This window comes from Oryzias latipes, chromosome 7 (genome assembly GCF_053564925.1).
Source record: "Oryzias latipes strain Hd-rR chromosome 7, Olatipes_Hd-rR_3.1".
Taxonomy (NCBI): Eukaryota; Metazoa; Chordata; class Actinopteri; order Beloniformes; family Adrianichthyidae; genus Oryzias; species Oryzias latipes.
The window spans coordinates 22,548,048-22,572,739 of NC_136243.1; the positions used below are offsets into that span (position 1 = coordinate 22,548,048).

The 24,692-nt window shown below is 38.1% G+C and overlaps 1 protein-coding gene across 2 annotated transcripts; it reads right to left on the bottom strand.

Annotated features, from left to right (window-relative positions):
- Positions 1–2,532: 2,532 nt before the first annotated feature.
- On the bottom strand, positions 2,533–22,270 carry ngfa (nerve growth factor a (beta polypeptide)). Of its 2 annotated transcripts, XM_004070730.5 has the most exons (3): positions 22,078–22,270; positions 4,826–4,934; positions 2,533–3,767 (listed from the first exon to the last, which is right to left on the bottom strand). In XM_004070730.5, exon 3 carries the CDS (start codon positions 3,754–3,756, stop codon positions 2,881–2,883), a length of 876 nt encoding a protein of 291 aa, XP_004070778.1. In that variant the 5' UTR covers positions 3,757–3,767; positions 4,826–4,934; positions 22,078–22,270; the 3' UTR covers positions 2,533–2,880. The 2 variants fall into 2 exon arrangements, with proteins under 2 accessions (XP_004070778.1, XP_078806725.1); XM_078950599.1 differs by lacking the exon at positions 4,826–4,934 and having other exon boundaries at positions 22,078–22,215.
- Between the last annotated feature and the right edge of the window lie 2,422 nt (positions 22,271–24,692).

The following is a 24,692-nucleotide window of genomic DNA, read 5'->3' on the forward strand; positions in this document are numbered from 1 at the left end:
TCCAACTTACAGGTTTCTTGTTTAAGAGAACGAGTTTCAGCGTTAAACCACGGTGCTACTCGGTTTTGTCGAACAAACTTAGGTTTCAGAGGGGCAACAACATCGGGTGTACTCCTGAGGTCTTGTAAGGCATCATTAACAAATTGGTCATATATACCAAGACTGATGCTATGGTGGCTGGTCTCAGAGTATTTGCTCAGAATGTTACTAAGTATTCGTTTAACTGTGAGGTTAAACTCAGACACAGAACGGTCAGATAATGTTCTTCTTAGCTGTTTCTTCCTCACTGGGGCAGCAGCATGTTCTAATGTAAACTGGAAGGTAATCAGAAAGTGATCAGAAATGATGGAGTTATGAGGAAGGACACTCAGCTGGCCAATCTCTATACCATGGGTTAAAACAAGGTCCAGGGTGTGCTTGTGACAGTGAGTGGTCTCATTTACATTTTGGGTGAAACCAATATGATCTAATCTTCTTTCTCTTTTGGCTTTTCCCATCAGGGGCCACAGCGAAACAACCTCTCTTTCGAGGATGAGTCGCATGGTTGAAGCTGCAAAAGTTTTTCCTAAACAGTCACTGGGGTCATCAACATGAGCATTAAAATCCCCTAATAATATAGTTTGATCATAATCTAAAATAGTAGTCAATAAATTACATGAAATAACACGATTACATGAAATCCTCTTCACCTTTATCCACCTTTGTCATGGTAGGGATAACACGTCAATGTAAGGATCGGGTCATCTGGACCTCATAGGATAGCACAAGGGTTAAGCTGTCATTCTAAAATATGCTTGTTAGAGCATTTTTTTCCCTACTAACGACAGGAGAGTTCTGCACAGGACTGGTAACCTGTTCTCAGAACCCCACCTGCTACCTGATGACAGCTGGAATCCATTGGGCTTCAGCTCTTTTTCCCTCGTTTTCTTTCATCTCCAAATGCTCCCTTCAACCCCCTTTCTTTCATCCTACCTCTCTACTCTCCATCTGTTGTTCCTCTAGCTGCATTCCCTCACCCACACCAGTACCCATACTCTTTTATGAACATCACTTTTCCTACTCCCTCAGCTTTTTTCTGACTTTGACATTTTTTTGCCCCATGTACTTTATCTTCTTTCACTTATTGTTCATAACTTCGTTGGAGGTTATCGTGCAGAAAAATTTTGACGACAAAAACCACAAAAGCGTTTTTCCCCCCTAATTTATTCTTCATCAGAGTGATCTCCCATCTTCATCTCTTTTCTCCACAACCCCAATTCTGAATTTCATTTCCCTTTCAAGAACACAATAACTGCATTTAAGTGTATTTTAAATAGTCTCCATTTATGTCTTTTCTAAGTAAAATAAAAAAATGTCCACGTTTTAACTTTAAACGTCAAAAATCTTTTGTAAAAGAATAAGCCAGAAGCAGGCAGGGAAAAAAACACCTTTTTAAAATTTTATAACTGTTCTCATCATGACACAAATTAAAATAGTTTGTTTTAATAAATCAGCTCTGAAGTCAATAGACAAATAAATAACAGCGCAAAGAGGAGAACTGACTACAAGAGTCTTTCTTGTTTGATCGAAACTTAGCAAATTCACAAGCAGTGTATGAAATACACACAGTTCAATAGCTTTTTACCCTTGTCCTATCTTAGATGACCCCACCCTTACATTGATGTGTTCTCCCTACCATGACAAAGGTGGATAAAGGTGGAAAGATTTCATGTCATCCATGGACACCAGTGAAGATCACAAATCATTGAAGAAAAAAGGTTCAGCGCACTGTCTAGTGGGGGTCTAGATGACCCAACTCCCAATGTTAAAATGCCTAGGATAGCACAAGGGTTAAACACACTTGAAATCAATAACAAAGTTATTATCTTTTTATGAGACTGTTGGCCTGGAACATGTTCTTCTGTAGTGCAGTGGTGATGTAGATCTGTCATGTTTAATGCAGTTCCTGACAGCAAACTGCTCAATTAAGCTGCTTTATATTTTTGCTTTTTTCATGTTTTGCTTTAAACATGAACAGCTGTTCTTTCTCAAAGATTAGTCGGAAATTAAACTGGTATAATTGAGCCCAGAACAGTGAGAGAAGACCAAGATAAAAGTATCATTTGGAGTAAAATTGTATAATTCTGATTTATTCTGACTAGCATTAAAAAATGAATTCCGTGCTAAATAATTTCTTTGACTTTTTATCTTACATTTTGTCCACCTTAGTGTGCGCCTGTCCTAGACTAAAGCTTTGTGATTTCTGAAACACTGGTGTCGTCTAAAAAACATATTTTTTTTCTGTGATTTTAAAACATTCTTTTAACGATGCATTCGAAGAGCTTGAAATGCAGCTTTAAGTGATGTGTCATCATTTGTGATGAACAGAAATGCAAGCACAAAAGAAGGGCGAAGTATCAGAAAAATGTCCAAACAAACCTAACCTTAGAAGTGAAAGTAATCAGTCAAAAGTAAATAAAAAATAATTTCTGAAACCGTTTACTAATGCTGTCACTAAAATGACAGAAAAATTTAAATGGACACAAAAACCAGGCAAGTACTGAGGTGTTTAATAAATAACAGCATTAACAACACAACAAAGACATAAACAATAAAGCATGAATTCATTTTTATATACACATACTGTAAATATTTTCATATTAGACTGTATAAACCATAAATATGACATGCAGTCCTCATAACTTAAAAACAACCAGGACTTTTTGACTGAGGTAGGGCTGGGGAGGAGGGATGACAGTACGTGTTCTTGTTGAGAGAGTGTGTGAAGATGTATGATCGGAAGTGGGCACCAAGGACTACAGTATTGGCAATGAAATGGCTGTTATCTGAAGTATGTGTGTGTGATTGGTTCATAGTTCGGTGGTCAAAAGTCCTTCCTGGTCAGGGCTTCTTATTTTTATTCCAATTCTTCCGACTGAGGACACACACACATGCTGCATTGATGCGGATGTAGCGCCATGCTGTCCGCCCCTCATATGTGGTCAGGGCACTAACAAATATATGTGTGTTGGTGCAGTAGGAGTTCCAGTGGCGACTGTCAATGCCAAGGCAGTCAGAGTTGTCTGATTTGGAGACTTGTTTGCCATTCCGGCCCCCAGCACGGCCCCCAGGACGTCCCCCACTTGCAACCCTGTGCGTGGGCGACGCACACGTGGTCTGGTAGAAAAACTGCTTCTTCACTACATTGTTGATTGTAACATTGGGTAGGACCGTCACTTCCTTCCCTGTAAGGTCTGTGGCTTTTGTCAGATTCCCCACCCAGATATTTTTGCTCTCACATACTGAGAACTCTCCGCGGTGTTTGGTCTGAAACTCTGCTCTGCGTTTTACCCTGATGCCCCTAATGCCATCAATGCCATAGCCCTCATCGTCCAGAGCATCGTGCGATGGAGGCACCTCGCTGAAGACCACACGGGGTGAGGGTCGGTAACGTTTCTTAGAGAAGATCTTGGGGTCCACCACCGGGCTGAAAGGGTCGGGGGAGCTGATGATGGAGCTTCCATCCTGTGTGTGTGAAGCTGCTCGGTGGGGCTTCTTGGTCTTGTGGTGGCTGGTCCTGTGATGGTGCTGTGAAGTCCGGTCTTCTGAAAGTTGGTCCTTCGCTGCTCTCTCCAGTTGTTGCGCTCTGTGATTGGCTGCTCTCTGCTGTCCTGTTTTGTGGCTGGATGCCCTGGTGGTTCGGTCCAATCCATCTCCCATGTTCAATACAGCCTGAACGCCAATCAGGAGGAGCAGGACCAGTGGTGACGACCTCATGGGCACACGTCCTAAGGCAAGATAACAAAAAAAAGGAATGTTTTCCATTTAAAGTTAAAGGTTTCATTAAAAATATTAATATTTCAGATTGTAAAACCAAGACTATCCAATCCCAATAGTCCTGCTTTTTCAAATATTTATGCTGCTGATGACATTAATCAGATGAGCTTTCTCAAAAAGAAACGACAAGAAACAGCAAGGTCAGGAAGGATAGAAAAGAAGCAGGACACAAACCCTTGAGGACTGCATTTAAACACTGTTGTATGAATGCTATGAAATCTCTGGTTTCTTTTGAGCAATGACTTTTAGGAAATTAAAGTATATGAAATTCAATTGAAAAACGCAAAAAGTGAGGTCTTTTTCTAACTCCTAGTTGCCAGATAAATATCAGCTGTTATTGCAAAAAATCTATCAGAATAATTCTTATCTTTATTAACATGTTGGTTAAGCGAATAACCCCACCGCCACTAAAAAGGTGTTTAAAAACAGAATTCCGAGATGCTACTCTTAGAGAATAATTTGGAAAAATTATTTGGAAAAATAAATAATAATTAATCATTTTCTCACTATGAAAGAAATTGATTGAACTATTGAAAATTAATCAAACATTGGCTTTTTGAAAACGTTTTTATTCTGAAGAGAAAATCAGACAGATTTGATGCAATGCAAGTCAAAGTGACCTTAAATTTCAACAGTTCATTCCAGTTCATAAATTAATAAGTCAATAATAATATTGACCAACATGCATTTGTGTAAGATGGTAATACTTTACTATCTAGAAAGAGGAGTGTGAGAAGACAATAGCCTTCAGTGTGTAGAATTAAGCCACCATTAAAATACAACACATCGGAGCTAAATGTAACATTGACATATACATGTATTATAACTTATTCATGAAATTTCATGTAAACACTTAATGGTAGAGGATGAACATTTGAGGATTTGACATGTTTTTTGTTTATTGCTCAGTTGAGTTACAAATGTTTTCTTCATTTGCAGTGCTGCAGTAACATCTGTGTTTGTGTCTTGGCTCGTATGCTACAGCAGAGGCTGTTTAAAGGCTATGCACCTTTGGAATGTGTCCTGTTGAAGTGTGGGCCCCCCGCGGACTCTACAGCCAGACTCCAGTGCAGGGCAGGCCCCTGGTGCCTGCCATCTGGACCCCCTGAACCACGGCTCTGTGAAACACAGACAGGAAGACTAAATACAATTTCACTTTCATTTATTCATTTATTCTTTTTCATCTGTATTTCATAATTAAGTAAGTCCTGGGTTATACTGGCGAAAAACAAACATGAAACTTGCTATATGTTTGAATGGAAAACCTTTGATAAATTATTGATTGCTACTTTTAATATTCACAGGCATTGTAAATTATCTGATCACCTTTATTATGCTCTATGATTTTGATTGTCCATTTTGAATGTTGAAAGAATGCTTCATTATGGGGCGACAGTGGCTCAGGTGGTTGAGCGGGTCGTCCAATGACCGAAGGGTTGGCGGTTCGATCCCCGCTCCCACCAGCCAAAATGTCGCTGTGTCCTTGGGCAAGACACTTCACCCTCCTTGCCTCCAGTGTGGCTCCACTGGTGTGTGAATGTGCATGAATGGTCCCGGTGATGGTCAGAGGGGCCGTAGGCGCAAACTGGCAGCCACGCCTCTGTCAGTCTGCCCCAGGGCAGCTTACCGTCCCCAAGTATGAATGAGGAGTGAATGAATAATGGACACAATGTAAGCACTTTGAGTGTCATGAAAAGCGCAGATAAATCCAATTATCCATTATTCATTGTACTTTTATATTGTGCCATTTTTATTTTTCAGCTGTGTAGTTTTGAAACCAAATAACAGTGGATGTACTCACATATACGGCCTTTATCAAATTTGTTTTAGGAATAAGGACAGGCATGTGATGATGGACGTAAAGTTGTTTCTGAGAATATAAGTTGTGCTTTGATGCCTTTTGCGCATATGCGGACAAAACTTTTTTCCATGCCAACCTGCATAAAGTACTAGAATTTGTATGAAATTTTTACATTATCTTGCTTTCATTTCTTTGCTATATTTTCTTGTAACTCATGCCAAGAAATGTTTTCTCAAGTTTATAGATTTTCACCATGGGTCCTTTGGCTTGATTTGAGCAGTTTAATATACACCTAATTACATATGTACAATAAAATATGACAATTTAAAATCAAACCTCTGTGATTAAAAAAGAAAACTTTTTTTTCACTTAAGTAGTATAACAAATTATAACCACAAGAGGTCAGTGTTGTGGCTTTGCCCTGTAAACAAGAATGCAGGAACACATTCAAGCAGCTGACACATTTCAAAATCTCTCTGACACTGTTCCCTCCAGAAATATCAACCCAACGGCGATAGAAAAATGCAGCAACTTCAATTTATGTTCAGGTATTTTCCAACAAGCTAAGAAGCTTCAAGGCTATTTTTTTCCCGGCATTCCACACGTTTTGGCTTGGATTTTCTGAGGCATGAACAAATAACCAAAGAAGGATTTGCAAGTGCATATTTTTCTTTTTAGAAATGCAGATTTAAAATAAAAAAGACACATCAGATTTACAGCAAATCATTTATTTTGTCTTAATAGATTGGACTTCCCATAGATGTCTTTAAACTCCCACAAACACCAGCTAAATGCATTTATCCACTCCAGCACATATGGTGATGGTCTGAACAGGCAGCTGATCCTTGGGCAGCTCAGTATTTACATTTACATTTACTGAAGGATCCAAATCTTAAAATATGTGGCTTTTGTTTAATACAAGAGGAGCCAGCATAAACAGTTCGGTGCAGAGCACAGGGGTCACAACCGTAGAGTGGTTTAACTCGCACAAATGGCGTACGGGATTACTTCAGCTCTGAATCAGGACCATGGCTGCAACTTGTCTGCACAGAACATCAATGCAAGAAATGTACAGCCAGCAATAAATTTCTTGTCAGCTGGATTAAACGTTGTAAACTTAATGATAAGAGCTAGAAAAACATCCTTATTCAGTTTAAAGCATATGCAAAATCGTTATTTTCTATTGGTCAATACAAGACGGTGCAGATTTCTGGAGCAGAGCAGTTGTTAGGCAGCATAAGAGGTAAACACTTCAGACAGAAAGGAAGAAGCCAAGGGCGTTGGAGCCCAGCCACACTCTTACTGGTACTGACGATATTGTGTTAACCAATTGTGGTTTCTAATGTGGTGTGCTTTTAAGCATTTCCACTTTATGTGGTTTATATACAATGAAAGCAACACCAGTTGGCCAGACCATGAAAAAAAGAAAAAAAAAGTGTTGCCTGTCATCCGGGTGAGGTTGGTTTACAGCTAGCAAGGGTTTCTTCCTATCAGCGGGACGCATTAGTCATTAGTTACAAGTCCTTGTCAAAAGACGAGCAGGAGTGCCATGTCAACAGTTCACTCAAACAAACACACATCTCTTAGAGTGATGAAAAGCATATTAGATTATGAGGGGGTGAGAAAGAGACACTGACAGTGAGAGGAAGAAATGAAACGGAGGGAGCCTGATGCAGGGGAAAAGAGGGAAAGATAAACAGTTTTTCTGTGTCTCTCATCAGCTCCGTCTAGTGCAGTTCCTCCCGCTGTCAACCACTGGAAATAATTTTCAAGCCGCAATGACCGCAAGGTCAGCTTGCTTTCATTTACTTATGAGTCTCAATTTCAGGAACCCCCCCCTACTTTAATTAAACATAAAAATTATCACCAAAAAACTGTAACTGCAGCAGAATTCTGGCTTTCACTTTTTATGGCAGAAATAGCAACTCCAACAACTTTCTGCTCTCATTCATTATTTTATTCACAATTGGAATGAGAGCTTCTCATCTGTGCAAAAAATGGCTGCCAGTACTTTAAAAGACTTGCCACGTGAAACTAATGCAACAGCCAACATACTGTTGTGAATTAAGCTTCTGGCATGTGAAATGATGTCATGCAATGTCTTGAAAGCCTAGTTAAGTTGAATTCTCCATAATGTTTTCCTGAGAAGTTTTCACTTTGCAGCCTCCTCCCGGAAAACATGTTAAAACTCATACTTGGAATGTAAAGAAGAGGTCAAGGAGCAGAAAAGAAAAGCAAAACAAAAATTTTTTTTACCTAAAATGCAAACTCTGAATCCTCACCTCAAATGTTAAAACTATAAGTCGTTTTTTTTCCTTCTTTCTTTTTCAAAAGCTATTCCATGTACTGCAAAACACCAACATACAGGGGGGTCTGGACCAACAGCTACATCACAACCCCTGATATAAAAGGCACCCAAAGTAAGAAATGTACAGTAAAAACACTGTCAGTGGGAAACATATCCAACTAGCGAGTGATTATTTGCTGATAAAGAAAATGCACTCTTCAATCCTGCAATGATTGTAGATTTTGTTTCATTTCTTTGTGTTAAAATATCTATAGTCTTTTTTGATACTATCTTTGTTTAAAGTTTCCGAATTCCCATTCTGTTATAAGCTGCTCCCCGTGTTTTGTTTTCCTTTCCGCTTGACTCCTCTAACCTGGGTTAAGTTGTGACAGTCTAGTCTTGTTAATTCCTTCTTAGGGTAGCTTCTTGGGTTTCAGCTAGTCTAGACTTGAAACCGTCAAGTCTTACTTAAAAGTGCAGTTCTGACCCATTTGTATGTTCCTAATTTTTCTCATCCTTGAGCTTTTTTTTTATAATAACACATACTTATAATACAAAACATATAATTACATCATCCTGCTTTAATTCTCTACATTATAGACCTGCACTACCAAGCACCAATGGATCTTCAGAGTTAGGGGCGATAGGACTATTAGAATTCATAATTTTACGATTAAATTTTGAAAATAAAAATTAAAAACGATACTTTAAGTAAAAGTAAAAAAATATTTCACAATATCAGATGTAAACAGAATAAAACACATTAGATTGATTTCTAGCAAGAATAAGCAAAAGAAGCTTAAGAATTGATCATAATTTAATGTCTTTTTTTGCTCAAATGATGGCAAATTTCTTCCAATGTTCAGTGAGCCGAACATTGACAATGTTAAGTTAGTTAAATGTGACTTGGTTTGGGAATTAATGTTAATTATGTTCAAATCCAAAGAAGACAAACTGATGTTACAACATAGTGTTGCAAATGTTTTTGTGTTGATATACATTATCAACATACTTAATTTTCTTTACATAGGAAAAACAAAATTATTTCAAAGAGTAAAAAAGAAACAACTTCACATTCAACACAGCTGCCAACTCATATGACTGATTTTTTTTTCTGATTACGACTATTTGAAATAGAACAATTCTTTATGGAATTTTTTTTTAAACTTTAAAGTTGATAAAATAATTCCATCATGGAATGTGGAAGGAAATGTCATTTATTTTCCAAAAAACAAGCCATTATGGTGAAATACTAAATTTCACCTACCGAGCAGCCAATGAACCCTTTTCACGACACAAGTCTAAAAGGAACTGCTGTATGTCTGGATTTTAAGTGTGCGGTTGTGAAAAAACGGGTCTGCAATAAAACTGCAAAATAACTGTGTGGGCTTAGAAAAATACTTTTACTGTAACAAACTGTACCAGGTAAAACATTAGACACACCTGCTCCTTTAAAATGAATAGGTAGCTGTGTCCGAACTCCGGCACTGTATGCCCCTCCCAAAATCCTAAACACACCCCCTTGTATTAACAGTGCTTTTGAATTTGTAGGTTTTTCTTAACTTTTGAGTTATTACCCTCAATCTGTCATTTTGACTGACTGAACACATCTGTCTCTAAAAAAAAAGAGGAATCCAACAGCTGCTTTAAAAATGTAAGCACTGTATTATTAGGAAGCTTTAACATGACTACCTGATCGATGGAAACTTTTTAAAATGTTGCAGCAGAAATAGAGGCCTTCATGTCTCTGCCTGCTGTTCCAAACCTTCGTTCATCTTCATCAGGATAGTTTCAGGGGTACCAGTGGTATTTTTTTCTGTTCAAAACTAGCAACAGTACAGAAAGTTGGTAGCATTTCTGCACTGCACTGTGAAGGAATAAGGGATTTCAAAGTACATGTAGAATTTCCAGGATCAAATTGACAAGAGAATCCCCAACAATATACCTTTTTGTAATGAGATTTTCTCACATCTGTGTCCCTCAAACCAGTGGTCCCTAATTGCAAATCCAACGTTTCTGGGTGCAGACTGGCACTGGTCTATGAGTCAACTGGCACCAGGCCACACAAAAGGAATCCTTGACTTACATTTTTCTGTTTTATTTTAGATTTGACTTAGAACAATGTTTTATTTTGGAAAATTACCCAATTGTTTCCACCGCATCTTCCCATGACTCACCCGTGATGCATGTCAAAACGATTGTCTCAGTCACATATCTTAGCTACATCCACTGCCTCCTTAACCCTTGTGCTATCTTAGATGACCCCACCCTTACATTGACGTGTTCTCCCTACCATGACAAAGGTGGATAAAGGTGGAAAGATTTCATGTAATCCATGGACACCAGTGAGGTTCACAAATCATTGAAGAAAAAAGGTTCAGCGCACTGTCTAGTGGGTTTAGATGACCCAACTCCCAATGTTAAAGTGCCTAGGATAGCACAAGGGTTAAAGGGGCTGCTGTGGCTGATAATACATTCTACAAACTGAACAAAAAACTAACGTCATTAAAAGGTTTTTTTGAGTCAGTAAGGAGACAAAAGAACTACTTGTGAGCTCCTCACCAGCCTACAAGCATTTGGAATGAAGTAGGGTAAAAAAAATCAACCCAATGACTGGTCAGAGTTGTGCACTAAGGATATACCGTATTTGTCAAATTCGTAACAATCTTAGCATAGAGCTGTTTTGGCCATGGTAAACAGAATTCATGACCTTCACTTTTAACACATTTACAGTTCAGTGTGCTGCAGAGTCAAACGTAACAGAAAATGATTTGTTTGTGACATAAACATTTAGTTTGATTTCATCATCACTTATTGTGAAATCACACACACGCCTGTCAGGAGCATCTGAGCGGTGTCAAAGAAGCATGGAGCCATAATGTGGAGCACATCTTCTTGATCCTTGTGTTTCAAGTCTTTACAGGTCCTGGATCTTTCCGTCGGTCTATCAGTTCTGTCACTCGCTGTTTTTGCCTTCTGGAATTGTACCTGCTGTTCCAAGTTCTTTTGGTTCATCATGCATTGGTCCCTGTTTACATTTAAAGCTTTATTTTCTGATGGCTTCCTAATGATACTGTCTTGTGCCTTTGTTTCCATTGCGGCCTCTAAAGACGGCTCTCACTGCAACGGACAAAAGAATTTCAGTTTCCCTTCCAAGAAATTTCAGCCTTAGAACTGGAATGACTGTTAGGCTTGTGTCTGCTTGTGTTGTTAACTTTACTCTCAGGATAATGCAAATACCGTCTGCGCCAAGAGCGAACAAGTGTTCAAGTGTAGTTTTTTTTTTTTTTTTTTAACAAAAATACTTGCTGATAAACATGTGAAATGACAGGTGGCAGTGGAAAAGCACAAAGTTACACCAATCCACTAAAAGCAACATTTCTTTTTTTTTTCCTCTCTAGAAAAAACAAACAAACAAACAAATAAATAAATAAATAAAAGCAACATTTCTTTTCTGCCTAGAAAACTGACACACAGTCTCAGGAGGCCTTGAAATTCCTTGTAGCCCTCAAGGCTGTAAACCGTTATTATCAGCTTTTGGGTTTAGAGTTTCATGGACCTGTTATGACCTAGAATCATGTGAGACATTTTTATGTTTTACATTACAAGTGGCTAAACCGTGAATCCACAGGAGCACACCACCTTACCATGTGTCAAGATTTGCCAGGTGTGAAAGGATTCAATCTGAGAGAAAGGAAAAGTGTGACAGTGCAGCGAGGCTTACATTTTTTCAGCATCGATCGTTAAGATAAAAATAAATTAATCCTCGTGATGGAAGTGTAAACACTTCAATTTTAACAACCTTTTATTTAACTTTTACTTTAGGACAAATTTCTTTGAAAATAAATGTTAAATAAGGTTTTCTTCATTTGTAGCCTTACAGTCTGATTCCAGAAAGAAAATTGTATTTCCATAAATGGTTATTTCGGAATGCAAAAAAACTTCTATTGTATTTAGGCTAAAATTAAATGAATAAACTAAAAAAAACTTGTGTAGTTTGATACAATGACATCTGATTCAACCTGATTTTCATACAGATGTCAAAATATCATTTAAAAAATGTCTCAGTACTACTGAGTCCTACAGAGTACTTTTATATTCAAGATGATTGCTTAAAGCTAACAACAATTTATAATCACCAAGCCTGGACACAGGCATCAAATGTTTACCTTACAGTCTGGAAAGTAACAGAATTTAAAAAACAGAGCCAGTACGGTGCAATGCATCACTGAGCTTAAATGATAAGCATGACCTGTTATGTGTATCAGGACCACACGTGTGGTCTAGGCACTAAAAAAAGAGGCAAACTGTGTATCATTTCTTATAAGGGACAAAACACAAACTTCCGACCTAAAGTTGGTTTATTTAGCAGTTAGATGAAGCCTCAGAAGCACAGTCGGGTCAATGAAAGGCACTTTCCTACTTCTTCCTCTCTATAATTGGACCCAGCCTCAGTCTCTCCCCCTGCTGTGTAGTTGTGGATGTGGGGGTGAGGGGGTATGCAGTCCTCCAGGCATTGAAGACAGGATGAACAAAATGATTAACATGTTTTCCAGACCCCTGGTTTTTATGACCTTGACATTCAACAATCTTCTCATGACAAGTGGTTAATCTTTTGGCATGTCCTTAATACAGTAACTCCCCCCTTCCTGGTGAGAATCGAAAATCCCACAGCAGGGAAGAAAGACGAGGACGGGCCAGATGCAAGAATGCCTGCCTGGCAACGAACAGGGATGACGACAGAAGGATGAAGAGGAGGGAATCAGACATCAAGGGATGGGGAGGCATAATGGGTTCTGGATGTTGGTATACAGATGGATGATAGAAGGATGTATAAAAAATTGCACAACACAGTCGATGAACATTCAAAAAACAGGGTTTCAGTTCAAGGTTGGAGGAGGAATGAAAGACTAAAGGGAATACAAAGTATGGAGCAATTTATAAAAAGATGCAATGTTTTGGCTTTGTTTTTTTTCCATCATTTGCGTGAACTGAATCAGGAAAAGTTATTCATGCATGAAAAACTAAAAGACGATAGTTGTGGATTCTTTACCCAGTGAAACCAAGTGTAACTTCAATACGCTTTTACAGATCCCAATCCTCATGTGAAAAGATCAGTCTGTGTGTTATATAACCTAAATTAAAAACAGTGAAATGAATGTGAGATGCATCGCTGAAACAGATTCCTCACTAATGTGAGTGTGAGTCATTTAACGCCCCCCCATTTCCCTCATGCTGAGCCTAACTTGACTCGTTTAACAACCTGACGGTGCTTTTAAAACATTTTGCTGCTCCTGGCGTATACATTTTTGTGTGATACGTCACACAAAATAGGTGCAGGAGTTCCCACACGTAAATCTCCGTGAGGCGTTGTAAATAAAAAAGCAGAATAGTAATAAACAGAGAGTCGCCCACCAGAAACATTTGCCTAAATTAGAATAAACATAGGCAGATATGCCTTCAAATGCTCTAGTTTTCCATTACGTCATATTTAAGCTGCTGTTATTTGATACCACAAGCATGGGTGTTGGTGTGCTGATGTAACTTAAGCATAGGTTGGGACAGATGTTAGCATTGTTTTGCTGGTAACCACAAAAGAAACAGAAATAATCTTTCTTCACATTTATTCTTATGACGATCGAGCAACTCCACTTGATATATGGTTACTGACACTTTTGTAATTGTCATCTTCTTATAAGTTAAAGAAAATGTGCAAAGCCTTTATTTTGATGACAAAATCCCAAGAATATACCCGCTAAAAAAGTTGCAATTAAGATAGAAGTTCAAATTGCTTTAGTTTTTTAAATGGCAAGGTCTTTTGGGGAAAAAATGCAGCTCGATGGATATGACAAAATTACACAATGTTTTAACCCTTTTATGCTACCAAAGTAATGCTTTTTTTTGGCCAAGAAACTACAATTCTGTTTTAAACATCTACCACATAAAAAAATAACTTGACAAACACAGCAAAAAGTTGCAGAAACTCATAGTTTCTAAAGGATGAGTTAAATATTGAATACAATTTTTAAATCAATTAAAATAAACCATCAATTGGACTTTGCATGTCTTGATTTGAATAAAACTTTAAAATGCTAAGTTGATGAACAGCTAGGGCTGTGGCTAATTCATTAAAAACAAATTGAGTCTTTGGTTAGAACAATATGACAATTTTTGTAAGTTAAAAAAAATAGCTGAGTAAAAAATAAAAATCAATGATTTATCTGAAATTTGAATGTACTGAGTGGAACTGAGAGTTGAATGTTTGAATCCCCAGTTGGGTCATTTTAAAAAGACTAAGAATGGGACCTCAGCATAAAGAGCTGGATTGAGGTCTTAAAACCACTCAATGGTTCCTGAGCGTGACTGTGACTGCAGCTCACTGCTCCCTGAGGGGATGGGTCAAAAGTGGAAAAGAGTTTTCACACACTCAGTTGAACGGCAACTAACGGGACTTTAACTTTGATATTTATGTATTTCTGTAATAATTTTGCACGTTGGGATAGGAAATACTCTGATGTTGTTACATTTCAATACTGAACTGGTAAAACTGACAACATGATTGGATTTCAATCATGGGTGATATGTGCTGCTTTCTGGAATGTTAGTCTCTGAGTCACTCAAAGAATATGAGCAGTGCAGTTAGTCGCTCAGCAATGACTGGTAAATGGCGTAAAGCCCTTTACAGTCACAGTCCCATTCATACAAACTCACACACTGATGGCGGCTCTTCTGATGAACACTGGTGGAACCTGTGACCACCAGAGGCAGAGTGGGATACAGTGTATTGCCCAAAGAAACTTTGACACATGTGCGGGCTAGGCGGCAATCAAACCTACGATCTTCTAAATCAGAGAGAAATCAGAGGTTGACCCATAATTCAAAACAAGTTAGGATGGGGGGGGGGTTCTGATTCCGCCCTGGCCCTGGCTCCTGCCGCCACGTCAGTCCGAAAGGGATTCCATGGATTGTGAAAACAGATGGATGGATTTCTGATTCCTAACTGTTGTGACAAAGGTTGTAACAAACATAACAGCAGGTCCAGATAACAAACTGGAGGAAAATCTCCTATTTAGTATGTAAAGTAGGGGTTGGGTTGGGGGTTAAACCACCAAATTGTTCCTGAGCACAGCTGTCTTTGCAGCTCACCGCTGTATGGGTCAAATGCGGAGAAGACATTTACAACTAATGGGACTTTAACTTTAAAACTGCTCCATTATGAGCCCTAAAGCAAACGTGGAATTGTTCATTTGTCACTGGGGTTTACTTTTTCCCAGTTACTCTCTAAACCTCAGGGCATATTCACAACCTCCTTGCTGCTTTTGTAGCCTTATGTCCAATTGCAGGTATTTAAACCGTAGTTTGGGTACTTCTGCAAAGAAACACAGGGTTAGAAACACCACTTTAAACCAGATTAGACCTAGGACTAAGTAGTGGCACATCCAGTGTGTCTGATATTTTGTTTTTTGCAAAAAAAAAAAAAAAAAATCAATAAATTGTTATTAATAAATGTTAAATTAAATATATTCCTAGTCTGAGAAGTGTGGAAAAAAAAAACGTTCAATGTTTTGATTAATGATGGTCTCACACACAGAATACTAAAGACACGGCCCTGGCATTTTCTATGTGTGGTCTCCACATCACTCCATCATCAATCTCTCTGTCTTTGCTTCTCTGCCTCTTCACCCCCCCCCCCCCCCCCCCAAACATAACACACACAAATACCCCCACCCCCACCCTACCTCCTCCTATGGCTGATGTCAACCACCTGTCTGTGTGGGACCTCCCAGGCCCATCCTCTGTCTGTTAGCAGCATGCCATGTTAAGTGTGTGAGCAGAGCTATGGTGAAAGAGATAAAGTGGCTACTTTCCAGTGCAGCTCCATATGTTTTCATGTCTGAAGGTGACCTGCTGTGAGAGTTCAGTTAAAGTTGCATTTACTGCTGTAAAAACTGTCAAATCATTATTTTTACTCAAAAGTTCCATAAATATAATAATTTAGCTCCAAAATTGACCTTAAAATGAATCTTGACAACAAATAGAAAATTCAGTTTTGTAGTCAGAGGTGAATAAAAAGATGCTTTTAGTTTGACATTTTCTGAATTTGTCCTTCTGGAGTATTTAGTCAGAAGCTTATCCTTCAGCATTCTGAGCATTCTCCTTTTTATGTAAGTGGAATTACTTCTAACCTTGAGCTTAAGGCTTGTGGACGTGTTTGATGGGTATCCAACACAAACAAACCTAAACATACATCTACTTACGTGAACATTGTACATGCACATGTACAAACCACATTCCTCAAGTGATGGTATTTTTTTTTCTATCTTATATTGATCAAATTTGTCAAAAACTGACGTTTTTGGAGCCAATAAGGCATTTTAACAAGCAAAACCAAAACCGATCCTTTAGTGTAAACTTAATAAATACAAAGGAAAATCAACTATTTTGTGCGGTCGATGGCAATAAGATGACGGATCTTCATGTCCAGACAGGCTGCGGTTTAACTACTATTTGGTATAAAGGGCTAAAAAAGTGAGACAAGACAGTGTCATCAAAAAAGTCCAGACTCAGACAGACAAAATGACTGGCAGTGAAACAATTCAAAACAGCAGATGTGCACTAAGTCAACAGATTAGGATCACTATACTGTTTTTTTTTGCAGTAACATAGGCCTCAGTATTTGGATGATTTATCAGCTAGTGTGTTTGTCTTGCGTGCATATGCTTGAAAAGATAGATCAGCCATAGCTGAAAGTCATAGAAGCATTGAATGCAGAATGAGCAGGCATGTCTACACATTTGTCACTTCATAAAGTGCACATAAGAAAAGGAACACACAGATGCAGGTAGCCCTTTGAAGTAACAACTGTCAGACCCATATTTTCAGCAATCTAAGTCTGGCTCACACAAATGTCAGTTTTTCAACATTTGGAAAAGTCAACAAACAGAAATGTATCATTTGTGATTTTGTAAAGCGCACAAAGATGAAAGACTACACAAAGAATCCCGCACGTGTCTGTCAGGAGTTCTGGCCAAAAGTTATGAATGTCAAACAAGGTTTGCTGGTATTTCTGCTGAAAAGACTTTCCTTCAAACAACACGAGATGTTGTTTACAAAGCAACGTCAACTGGAGTTACTGAGGAATGGAGATATCGCACGTTATCAATCCAGCATTGTTCTTCGCTTATCTGCATTAGGAATCAAGATTCCTCCTTTGCAATATTCCACATAAAGCTGGAGTTTTAATTTTATTTTGTTATCAAGCTAAAGCACATGACAAAGATGAAGAAAATTTACAAAAAAAGAGCCCTTAAATTTCATCATACTCCTACATGATGGCAATATTCTATACTATTCAATAGCAACCATAAATACAAAGCAATTGAGTGTTTTGAACATTGATTGTATTTACCATTATGTTTACCTCTGCATTTATATTTCAAACCACTGACATGCAGTGACAGCAGAGACCTGTTTTCTCCTGCATGCAGACATAAAACCCTGAGGATGAACTCTGCCCTTTTTTGCCTTTCCCACAAATTTCAGACAGACCATTCAAATGGGTTTATGTCACCAGATGTTCTTACTGCAAACTGTGCACTGACCCAAAAAGATGAACACAGTCATGGGTTTGTATTTGAACCTTGAAATACTCTCTCACAGTTTCACACAGTCTGAGCCTCCATACTTTTTATTGATCTTATCTTATTGATCTTTTTTCCCCTTTAAATAAAAACAGTGTCCTTCATTTATCTGTTTTGCTTAAAAAACGATATTGTTTAGCTTAAAATAAAATAATCCAACATAAGAAGAAATTTGCAAGGTTATGGTGAAAAGATTTCCAGGGATTAGACAACTTCAGTTCAAAGAACAAAGATAAAACAAACAAAAAAAAGATTAAAAAAAAAAAGCTGATTATTGCAACAGATAAAGCCAGGTGGTCTCATTTTAAGTCACACATTTTACACTACTAAAACTGAAGAACAATATCCACTTTTGACACATCCTATGAAGCAGTCATGCTTGGAAAAGTTAGCAAATAAAGGAGCCAAACATGAAATTATGGGGTATGAAAAATTAGCTTAAAATATTTTTTACAAAGCTCAATTTTATGCACGACAAATGATTGGAAGTTATTGTATGTTTTTTTTTTGCTTTTATTTAACAATGGCATCTTAATTAAAACATTGCAAAGTCAAGTTGATGGTACTTTCTAAAATGTGCTGTTCCATTTTTTTCTTAGATATGAAATAAATACAAACTGATAAAGCAGCATGGGATGTTATATAAAATATTTTATTGTTAATTTTCTTTCATCATAAACATTTTTTAAAGTCAAAATATGAGTTTTAGATACACAAGTCAAAAAGACTAAATTGAGCATTTAAGTCAAATGAGATCCGCTCCTCTCACTCTCTACTTCACTTTAGTGTAGACGGCTAATTGCTGTCATAAATGAACAATCTATTCCAAGCAGACAGTTTTATGAAAAAAAAAAAGTCTTATTCTTGTTTAATTGTTATCAGATTCACGCATATGGTTACTAAACAATTTTGTATTGTTCCATTATTTTTAATACTTGAAGAAAAACAATTTATGAAATCAATCAATTCTTTTAGATGCATTCACAAATAACCGAATCCACCTCTCTTTTAAGTCTCTTTACTGAGTGCGTTTTCTTTCATCTTTGCGGATTTAGTCAATATACAGTCAGGACCATAAATATTTGGACAGAGACACACTTTTTCTAATTTAGTTTCTGTGCATTACCACAGTGAATTTTAAATAAAACAACTCTGATGCCATTGAAGTGCAGACTTTCAGCTTTTATTCCATGGGTTGAACAAAAGATTGCATAAAAATGTGAAAAACTAAAGCATTTTTTTTAAACACAATCCCTTCATTTCATGGGCTTGTAAGTAACTGGACAAATGAAATAACTGAAAACAAAATGGTCATTACTAATATTTGGTTGAAAACTCTTTGTTGGCAATGACAGCCTGAAGTCTTGAACTCATGGACATCACCAGATGCTGGGTTTTCTCCTTCTGAATGCTCTGCCAGTCCTTAACTGCAGCGGCTTTCAGTTGCTGTTGGTTTATGCGCCTTTCTGTCTGAAGTTTAGTCTTTAACAAGTGAAATGCATGCTCATTTGGGTTAAGACCAGGTGACTGACTTGGCCATTCAAGAATATTCCACTTCTTTGCTTTAATGAACTCCTGAGTTGCTTTGGCTGTATGTTTTGGGTCGTTGTCCATCGGTATTATGAACGCCACCCAATCAGTTTGGCTGCATTCACCTGGATCTGCGCAGACAGAATGTCTCTGAACACCTCAGAATTCATAGGGCTGCTTCTGTCCTGTGTCACATCATCAATAAACACCAGTGTCCCAGTGCCACTAGCAGCCATGCACGCCCAGACCATCACACTGCCTCCACAGTGTTTTACTGAGGATGTAGTGTGCTTTGGATCATGAGCTTCTCCATACTTTTCTCTTACCATCATTCTGGTAGAGGTTTATTTTGGTTTCATCTGTCTAAAGAATGTTTTTCCAGAACTGTGCTGGCTTTTTTAGAGGCTTTTTAGCAAAGTCCAATCTACCTTCCCATTCTTGAGGCTTATGAGTGGCTTACATCTTGCAGTGTACCCTCTGTATCTACTTTCATGCAGTCTTCTTTTTATGGTAGACTTGGATATTGATACGCCTACCTCCTGGAGAGTGTTGTTCACTTGGTTGGCTGTTGTGAACGGGTTCCTCTTCACCATGGAAAGGATTCTGGGATCATCCACCACTGTTGTCTTCCGTGGACGTCCAGGTCTTTTTGCGTTGCTGAGTTCACCAGTGCTTTCCTTCTTTCTCAGGATGTACCACACTGTTGATTTTGCCACTCCTAATACTGTAGAAATTTCTAGCATGTTTTTTTCTGTTTTCTCAGCTTATTGATGGCTCTTTTCACCTGCATGGAGAGCTCCTTTGACTGCATGTTGTCCGTTCACAGCAAAATCTTCAAAATGCAAGCACGAGTCCTCTAATCAACTCCAGGCCTTTTATCTGCTTTACTCATAATGACATAACTAGGGAACTGCCCACACCTGCCCATGCAATAGCATGGAAGTCAATTGTCCAATTACTTACGAGCCCATGAAATGAAGGGATTGTGTTAAAAAAATGCTTTAGTTTTTCACATTTTTATGCAATCTTTTTGTTCAACCCATGGAATAAAAGGTGACAGTCTGCACTTCAATGGCATCTGAGTTGTTTTGTTTTCTTTTCTTTCTTTTTCTCTATCCCATACTTACTCACACACACTATATACACAATTGTGCCTGCAAATACACTGGAGCTAACATAGGGAAAGCTGTAACTCAACTTCAAAGGGAAACCTGAGAGGGTCATGAATAATCACAGACATCTTTGTCTGCAGGGGAAAACAGCACTGTCCATCTGCCCCCCATTCACATAGGAACACTAGTTTATACATCTTTTTTTAGCACTGGCCCTGCAAACACTATTTCAAATTGATACCAGGTACAGACAGAACCCTTTCTGAATCAGAAACATATGAGTAGCAAAGTAACAAAGTTAATGATATTTGCTGTCAGAATGTGAAAAATATGTCATATTTGTTTGCTGTCAGAGAAACAACCCCTGAGGTTATGTGACAAATGTCGCACTGACAGTGAAGGCAGCGCACCAGCCACGGCACAATGTGAACGGATTCAAACTTAATTCTGACAAAGGGAGAGGTCTGAATGACAGCTGTGGTTTCAGGGGAATGCTTTTGTTTTGTGTGAGGTAAACTCTGTATGAAAGAATTTAACGTGTGGAAAAAACTAATCAAATAGAATAAGTACTGTGGCTGGTGCAACTTTGTTGTAAAAGTGGTTTTTGCACATGATGGTGGTACAAGCTGAAAGTTAATCTTTTAACATAGATTTCCCATACAGATTACTGCAGACGCAGAACTTATTTAAGTTTATTTTTCTTTTTTTATCATTTAAAAAGTTGGTTCAAGCTAAAGCCTGGGATGGTTGCACACATTTTTAAACATTTGCCTTTATATGTACTCTATTTCACAAACTGTTATGAAAGTACACATTTTATTTGTTGTGATGGTAAACCTTTTGTTCCTTGCTTGCTGCGATTATGATCCTTTTTCTTGGGTCATGATTGTAAATGTGAAAAGGTTCTCATCTGACTTACCTGAATCTATAGGGGAATATTAACTATATTCTATTTGCAGATTTGTGAAAATTGGTGTCTTAAATCATCAATCATGCTTCGATCCATCAGCATGTCCACATTTTCTTCTAAATGATCTCAAATCCTCTAAAAGCAGCAGGAGTTACATGAGCTAATTGAATGTTAGTTTGTGCGTGTAAATGTTTATTCATCGTCACATCCACCCCCCCCGTCAAAGCCCGAAAGGAATTCCCTTGTAGGAGTGGCAGGCATGAAGTCTGTGTTTAGTACACATGCATGACTGCACACCCACAAACACACAATTGCAAAGTGTCCGATTAAACTCAAAAATTGATCAGAAGCACACCCATGAAAACAAGAGGCCCCTCCCTCAGAAAACCCCACCAACTTTTTTACTTGGGACATTGGAGCTCATCACAATCTACACGTCTTTAGAGGGTTGTGTAACATGAGAGGAGAGAAAGACAGCTAGAAAAAGACAAGGGGGAGAGAAACACAAGGTAACCCGATGTCCCTGGACTTTGCTGAGTAGTAAACGAGTTCCCACTGAAATTTGTAGAAACCACTTTTTTTACATACTAAAATCTTGCCTCTACTTTCTGTTTTCCCTTTGACTGCAACTTGACTCATTCAGAGGATTCCATATGCCTGAAAAATAATCATAACTCACTAAAAATCTTGAAAACTCTTGGCATCACAGACAAACTTGACCAAAATGATCTAAATCCACTTTTCACACCACTTCCTGTGTGTCAAAGCCAGCTGGAATGTTTTCCTCTCTTCATAGGACTAACTGCCTCCTTTCTAGCCTCAATCTCAGTTCAAAGGCTTCACTTTCACTAAATGACAGGTTTGGGAGAAAAAGGCAGTATTACAAAGATTAGATCCCTTGCTCTCCATCAACACATGTCAAGAGCTTTTGGAAGATTGAGTCTGTTTGTTTAATTCCACTTTTGAAAGAAAACACTTACCCCTCTCTGTAGCTCCTTCACTTTTCCTAATGAGGACACACTTCCACAAAAGGTGTTTATTTATATTCCACCTCTCTCTTGGCCGCTTAAGTCAGAGTTATCCCAAACTCTGAATCCTGCTCCCAATTTTCAGAGCTGTGCATCCAGGTCCTGGGCCATCCACTTCAGTCTGTCTCCCTCACACTCTCTTTGGGAAATGGATTGTTCTAAAAGTTTAAGAGAGGAGTCCCAAAGCTGCTTCCTCCCTGCTATGTGGCTCATAGTAGGTCCTAGTGCCGACCTTTTCCGCACACACATGTGAGAATGAGAAGTGCAATTTGCTGCTGCCATTCATAATCACTACATCCAAAGGTATTTGTTGTCAGAGACACAACGATCTGTTGATGTGAAAATTCATGTGGGGTCGAGGGTCTAAGGGTCAAGGTCAAGTCATTTTTTTTCCTCATGCAGAAAGACACTGGTAAATCTAAATTTATTTAAACAATGACTTACTTAAAACATGTTCAATGAAAATAAAATAAATCTTTTTTTTTTTTAGAAAACTATCAAACTGACTCTTCTCAAAAGCCGGTTTAGTTCCTGTTATGTTCTTGTAGATTTAACTGAAAATATGTGAAGCCCAGAAACAAACGTTTGCAAGAATAGATCTTTGATGGTCTGTTGCAACCAGGAATTCAGTTCTGCTACTTGACAGTTGCAAATGAAAGGAAAAGAGTGAGAAAAACAGAAAAACTTTGACGAAAAAAGAAAAAAAAAGCAAACCTCACAACTGTGATATTGAGTCTCTCTGGTACTTGGCAGCCACACCCAGCATTCAGCAGAGCCTCCAGGCTCTGGTATCACAACAGGACCTCTCAGACTGGTCTTCCTCTTTTTTTGTTTATGCATCTTTATTATTATCTCTTTGATTTTGCGTTCTTACCCAGTTTCTGACGTGGTGTCGGTCCCTCGGACCTGAGCCATATCGTTGTCAGGCCCCCTGGCAGCGAGGGCACATCCCATCACTGCCCTCCAACAAACAGGAGGGAAAAAGGACAAAATCAGAGAAAGGCAGGATTGTGTATCAGTTTCATCCTTTCTTTATGGGTGGGGGGTTAAATTCCTTTATTCCTTGCGAAAGTCAAAGCAATGTTGTGTCTTTTGAGAAAGTTCTTAAATTAGATTAAAGAAGAAAAGAAAACAAGTATGTCACATTTTAGGAAGGATCTTCCGTTTCCCAAGAAGTGTGATTCTCAGTGGAACATTTCTTTGAGATTAAATGCCTGTCTGCGCGTTTCAGTCACTGTCAAAAATGCTTGGTCCTTGTTATCGTTAATCTGGACGGGAAAACCCCAGGCAGAGGACCACAGCCCTGCACCGCATGCTGGGGGTGGTTAAAGCTGAGAAATGCTGAGGAGGGGTGAGCCCTTTGAGTGAAAGGGTGAAAAGAAGGTCAAAAGGTCACCAACATCCTCAGATGTCAGGCATTTTGACGTTGGAGTCGATGACTTTGACTTCAGAGCTAGACTTTGGTGAAATTATTTAGGAGAATTATCATACAATCTGACCTTCTAACAGTAGATTAATCTTTGATGGTTTTTTGACAGAACTCAGAAAAAAAATCTTTTGAATGCTGAATAAAAAGCAAATTTGAAAAAAGGTTTTTCACAAACTCTATTCAGAGCTGACCGTATAGCATAGGGTTTGCATCATTGGGTTTTTCTGAGTTTTTTTTTTTTTTTTGCACAGATAGGATGATGTTTGAGGAAAACAAACACTGAGTTTGATACATTATTTCCAGAAAGACTCAGTGGAGATTGTGGCAAGCATTTTAAAATAAAAGATAAACAAAAAAACAGCCTTGGACTTGTGTAGCCTTTACGGGATGTTAGCAGCTATATTTAAACAAAACAAAACTTGAAATGTTTCATTCTTTGCTATCCTGTCTGCCAAAACACACTTCAGACGTTAGAGAAAAAGTTATGACAGGAATAAAAGTTGTAAAATCTTTTCCTTCAAAAAACATATTTACAACAATTTCTGGCCAGAAATTCATTAACAAGTAAAAGATTATTGCAGATTAAATTTGAGTCAGTAAATGTAAGCTTGTGTGATTTAGCTATTGCGATGAAATAAAGCAGAAGGAAACATAATAATAACTGATCAGTGAGATTGATCTAAGAAATCTTTAAATGTGGTTCCAGCTGTGTGTGTATTTATCTCAAATCTTTAGTGTTCCTTACATCAATGTGTCAGTCTGAAGTGTTTTCCAATTGAGTCTCAAAGTAGGGTTTTCAGTTTACAGCTCAATAAATCATTCTAAATACCTGCAGAGACGTTTAAGCGCTGCTCTGACAGAGTTTTGCACAGCACTGCTTCTGCTGCACCATGCAACATGTAAGTGATTAGCATGCTTCCAAAAAATTTAATTTTTGTAAATATTTAATATCATAGCTACCTGCAGGGCACTGTTCAGTAATAAATCATGAAAAAAAACAAGGGAATCAGTAGAATTGAAGATTTTAAACTTCAATTTTGTCAGGTTCATAGGGTCTTATGTTCAATGTTCTTAACTTTCAAAATTTGCAAAAAGGAGGGGGGGCTTGATTGCTTTACAGTGTGAACAACGTTTGTAT

Excerpts from the sequence above, each read along its gene's own strand:
- ngfa (XM_004070730.5), bottom strand. The coding sequence starts at position 3,756 with ATGAGGTCGTCACCACTGGTCCTGCTCCTCCTGATTGGCGTTCAGGCT.